Below are 6186 nucleotides of genomic sequence, written 5' to 3' on the forward strand. Positions count from 1 at the left end.
AAGTTTAAAGTTATAACTACATATTATGTATTAAAGGAAATACTATGTGTTATTTTTGTCCTTCATAAAACTTACATCGTACTACTTTTTACAGAGTTATTCATGAAATACACGGAAGTGTACGGCTTAGACGTGCCATCGACCAAGGCTATATGGGCTTATCTCTTAATCCTTACGCCGTCTGCATTTTTCTACAGCTTGTTGGCCTTTTTCCTACACTGGATCCCGGCTTACATAGCCGATGCGTTTTTAACGATCATCGGAAAGAAACCTATGTAAGTACTAGCAGTTGCCCGCAGCTTCGCTTGCGTAGAAATTGATTATATTTACAAAGACTAGCTCGTTGACGCAGTTTGTAGTGGCCCTGCTTTCTGTTCCGCGTTTAGCTGAATGACTAAATTAGTATACAATATGATATATATGATGTATATATATAGTATATAATGATCATCTTTATTACAACCATTTAGGACCTCACTGATTTACCTGATTGCTCGCAGAGCTCACTCTCGATCATGCTTATACATATATATCACTACATAGTATAAAACACAGTCGCTTTCTCTGTCCCTGCACATGTATGTACGCTTAAATCTTTAAAACTACGCAACAGATTTTGATGCGGTTCTTTTTAATAGATAGATTGATTCAAGAGGAAGGTTTATATGTATAATAACATCCATTAAATAGTGGAGAAATACTGTTATTTTTGAGTTTTCTAATGTTATGTCGTAAATAATTATTTTTTTTCGCTTAAATTGCAAACGCAGGCTGAACCCTACGAGATTTATCAAAATAATGTACTAAGTATTGTACACATTGAAAAGGTCTACAGAAAACTCCGCGATGGTATATACCTATCTCTTATGGATATTCCACATTTTTGTCATTTACTTTTTACGACAAATAATGGCTAATTTTCGAAGCGATTTTAACCAATACAGCATTAATCCTTATCCAATTAAATACCTTAAATGTATTTTTTATTTAATATAGATCTATATGGCCCTTTACAGCATATGATTTAAATGAATATTTTCGAAGATATTACAGATTTAAAAATCGCGGTACGTAGCGTTTGCGGCGGTCCCGGCCGGCTTTTACTCTAAGTTAACGCGTGCGGGCCACGGGCAGTAATTAATAAATCAAAACTACTGGATCGATTTTAATCATTTTTTCAGTGAATGACATAGGCTATAATTATATTTTATACCCGTGCGAAGCCGGAGCGGGTCGCTAGTTATATATATAATGGCCGATATATCGCCTATAGATGGCGTTATTTGTTTCGTTTATATACTATTTGATATGGTATTAATCTTTTTCTTAGAGTAGTCAGTCTTTTTGTGCGTATTTAGGACAGTCAATCTGGAGAAGTAAACTCCAGTCGTGCGTGGGAGCTGACACACACACTTTTTTATTTTTTTATTTTTAATCAATACCTAACCGGGTATAAGAATAAAGGTAGATAGATAGATGTTTATAATTTCATAAGCAGTTCAGAAACAATGGTTTATGCAAAAATAACTAAACTAACACACAAAACACACACAAAATATCGGTGATTTTGGTTTAAGTGATTTTCCCTCTATTTCAAATATGTCAAAATAAATATGTATTTGTCACCCAAATGGAATCGAAAGATAGTTTATGTCCTGAACTTTACCATACATAAATTTCAAACTTAAATATTCAGTAGTTTGGAAGATATGGACATCCTGCCGAGTGGAAAATAAGCAATTTGAGGTAGTATACACTCTTAAGGTTTGAATCTAAATATAACTCGAAAAATAATTGTCAAATCTCAACTAAATTTGAATGAGACTACATGACATGATTGAATTTTTTTTTTCAAAATCGGCCTACCCAGTCTGTTGTGTAAAAGTTCTGAGGTTAGCACACACATAAAAAAATACAATCAAATCGAGAAGATTATTGTAATTTAATATCGATATTAAAATTTATCTTTAATGTGCAAAGTTTGAGAACGTACAACTTCACCATTTTTTTTTATGTTAAGTTAGTAAGATGCTTTTTGAAGGTTTTTGCGGAATGAAAAATATAAAAATTTGAAAATTTCAGTAAACATAACGATTGGCAGTTTACAAGACCGTGTACCTAACGTCTGTTACTTCAGTTAGTAAATAAACAAAATTATATATTTGACAATTATTAACAATGCTTATTTTTGTTTCAGGTTAGTCAAAGCTTATACGAAAATAGAAAAATTTTCAACCGTAATCTCTTATTTCGCACTTCGAGAATGGAAATTCAGTAACAACAATACTCAGAATCTTTTCAAGGAACTCTGCGATGTCGACAAACGTACTTTTAACTTTGACGTGAGTACGTTGAACTGGATAGAATTCTATCAAACTTACGTCAGAGGCATTAGAAAGTATCTTTTATCGGATCCGCTGGAGACAATACCTCAGGGTAGGAGGAAACTCTTTAGATTAAAAATACTACATTATATCATTGTCACTTTGTGTTTTTTGTGTCTTTGTAAATTATTTATGTTTTTTGCTCGATTAATCGTTGATTTAATATAAAATTTGAATAATATGTAAGTAATAAATAAGTTTGTTGTGATTATTATACAATATATGTAATGAGTGCGATAATGTAATTGTAATGTCAATTTTAATTAGGTCACTCACGGTGGTTGAAAGTGTGTGGTTTTGTAAAATAGTAGTAAATAAGGAAGTAGCAGCTGGCAATAGTACCTAGGCCTACGAATTATTAAGAATTAAAATTCTGGGATAGTTGATTATAATAAATAAACAAAAAATAGAGTAATATATTTACTGTGGAATTAGGTTTGTGACAGATATTATGTACAAAGTATAAAATGTGCAGTTTGCCTAATTCCTGCCACCTGTCAGAGATATGATACTTGTATACACTACTCTAACATAAATGTGTGCCTTTTTTCCACTTTTTTCTGACAAATTTTTAAATCTGTTTTCTGTCAATCTTCCCAGAAATAATTGAAAAAAGTTGCTGTACCTATAATTTTTATATTAGCTAATTTTATCAACGATGCCAATATAGATTAATTAATTCAAAGAAGTTTAATAAGAATCACAAAAAATATAGATTAAAAAAGGTGTCAATGTCATCTTCGATACATAACTGGAGTTTATTTCTGAAGAACGATTACCATAATATTTATAAAATCTTTATATATATATATATATATATATATATATTATGCGTCACGATGTTTGTCCGCGATGGACTTCTAAGCTACTTAACCGATTTTAATCAAATTTGCACACCGTGTGCAGTTTGATACAACTTGAAAGATAGGATATATTTTATTTCGATATAAATAATTATTATATTCACAAAAATAAAAAATAAGGCGGTACGAAGTTCGCCTCGCCAGCTAGTTATATGTATATGTATATTTTTCTCGCATAAGACGTTGCGCGGGAAAACGCCACTCTCAAGGCAAGTTGCGTCACTGTTTCGCACGATTTCACCCTCCAATATTTTCTTCACACCACCGGCCTTATATAGTTTCTTAAAGGGTAAGCTCCAATAATGAAATATACCACAACTCCGCCTTTTTTTCATTGCGGACTATTTTTGTATAACGAGGAATTGTCCAAAGTTTAGTGATTCGTATATAATTATAAAATGTTATGTTTTATTGTCATTGACAGTTTATATAATAATCATTTAGGCATGTAATGGGTTGAGTTAGAGGTAGTTGTTCATGCTCAAATTTGTACATGTGATATATTTTTTAAATAAAATTTATAATGAATTTTCGTGTTTTATCGTATTTAGTCATCCCGTCCAGATATCCTGTGATATACTTTTTTTTATATACAACTGAACAACTGAGTCGACAAACAAGCGTACGGCTCACCTGATGGCTTTGCCGACCCAGTTGTATATAACAAAAAAAAAAAATCATAAATTTCTACTTTTAATTCTTAAGCACTTGCTTGAACTGTCATTTTACAAGTTAGAAGAGAATAATCAGCACCAGTTACTCTTAAATAGTACAGCACCACTAAATCCATACAGTTTTATCTATACATATTATATAAATAAATAAAATTGGAATGTCTGTTTGTAATATTAAAATAACTGATTTTAGCTAAATTAATATGTACATATACACGGTATATATACCAAAACAACATTTTTATAATTTTTGTCTGTCTGTCTGTTTGTTCCGGCTATTCTCTAAAATGGCTGGACCGATTTTGACGGGACTTTCACTGGCAGATAGTGTGCTGTCTCTAACCCCGGCCTTCCCAAGAGGTTTCCACCTTACTTAACACAGAACACAATATTAATAATATTGTGTTCCTGTGTTAATATACAAGATTACTAATAGTAATGTTGAAGTACGTCCCCCAACGGACGGCTGCGAAATTTCCAACAGGACATTTACAGCTGTTTCCAAATAAAATGTTTATTAAATTATGACTTATTCCATAGAACCGTATTTTGCAGACAGGTAACATTACACGGTAATGATTCTAGTATAAACCTAGCAGTACTAGTATCACCCAAGTCCCAAATTGTATTTCACTTGTCGGTACCCAATGATAATTATTAAAAATTGGTATAGATGCTGTCGCTAAACCTAAAATTTGATTGAGCTAGAATATCTAGGTACTAGTTTTAATAAAATATTGTTATTATCATCTCGATTGGCTTATGACTTACCAATTATGTTTAATACTAAGAGAAGTGGAATCAGGAAAACTAAAAAAAAGGAACGAAGTTCTTTATTATAAAATATTAATTTCAAGTTCCATTTGATTTATAAAGAATATAATAGGCTATTTGACTGGTTTTCAAAATCAATTTTATATTATTTAATAGAGATTAAAAAACTCAGTAATAGTTTTTTTTTTTAATTCTTGTACATATTTGCTGAAAAATAACAAAAGAAAAGTACCTACATTTTTTATCATTTGCTAATACAATTGTATTTTTTATGTACCTATGTTACCTCAGAACTTTTGACTCAGAGGATCGATTTAGGTATTTTTTTTAATAGAAAGGTGTTGCCTGCCATGTGGACCTTTTTAAATTAAAGATCTGACAAATAGTTTTCGATTTTTTATCCAATATGCTAACATTGCGTATTTACTAGACTAATTTTTTGTCGACCTACGTTGTATACCGCATAACTTTTCATTGGGTATACCGATTTTGATGATTATTGTTTTAATCGAAAGCTGATGCTTGTGATGTGGTGTCATTTAAATTTGATCGAGATCTGATGACTACTTCGCTTCAGCCTGTAATATTCCTCTACTGGGCATAGGCCTATTTCCCCATGTAGAAGGATCAGAGCTTAATCCACCACGCTGCTCCAATGCGGGTTAGTAACGATCGTTATCAGGTGTACATGATAACTGGGACCGACGGCTTAACGTGCTCCCCGAGGCACGGTGGGGAGACCCACAAGGACTGCACAAACACCCAGACCACGGCAAACACCTGTGTGGTCAATACTAATGTTTGTCATGTGCGGGGATCGAACCCGCAACCGCCAGCGCAACCGGCACAATCCATGGCTGTGACCGCTGCGCCAACGCGGCGTCACTGACTACTTATTGAGTAATATTTGATAGTGCGTGCTACTTGACTATTTTTTCGTGTACCTACGTTGTGTCACTTGTAGATGCAATTGAACTTGATTTTTTTTTCGTTTACGAGCAAACACAATTATCAATAAATAAATTACTACTTTTTACGACTACCATATGTAAGTAAGCAAGTAGTTATATACTATTATAACTGCCTTTGACTTTACCAGTATTTTTGTCAGACTTTAGAAAGAGGTGGGGGGGAGATAGGGAGGGGGCGAGAGAGAGCGAGAGAGAGAGAGAGAGAGAAAGCAGTAATAGCTGACAATCCCAAAATATATTGAATATTAGATAATGAGGATTAATAAAAGATAAACCAAGTTTCTCTGCATATAATTATATATATTATATTAAAAGAAATACATAATTTGAATGTATGTAAATACATGTACGCCATCCTGGCCGTACTTGCCAGTCGCTGAATACAAAAACTAACTACAAATACTTAATAACAAATGGTAACTTTCTAAAATTTGAGATAGAATTTTAATTACATCAAATTATATTATTTCTTTTTCATAGGTATTATTGTGAAAAACGGCAGTCAACTAACATATTAAAA

At 32.4% G+C, this 6186-nt stretch overlaps 1 protein-coding gene across 1 annotated transcript in view; it reads left to right on the forward strand.

Annotated features, from left to right (window-relative positions):
• LOC123668252 (fatty acyl-CoA reductase wat-like) overlaps positions 1 to 2803 on the forward strand; it is a 36217-nt gene extending 33414 nt beyond the window's left edge. The window contains exons 10-11 of the mRNA XM_045602023.1: positions 95 to 275; positions 2198 to 2803. Coding sequence (XP_045457979.1) covers positions 95 to 275; positions 2198 to 2552 — 536 coding nt within the window. The 3' untranslated portion in view covers positions 2553 to 2803. The remainder of the gene's footprint in view (positions 1 to 94; positions 276 to 2197) is intronic.
• Positions 2804 to 6186: the final 3383 nt, after the last annotated feature.

The sequence above is a fragment of the Melitaea cinxia genome, chromosome 30, assembly GCF_905220565.1.
Source record: "Melitaea cinxia chromosome 30, ilMelCinx1.1, whole genome shotgun sequence".
In the NCBI taxonomy this organism is placed as follows: Eukaryota; Metazoa; Arthropoda; class Insecta; order Lepidoptera; family Nymphalidae; genus Melitaea; species Melitaea cinxia.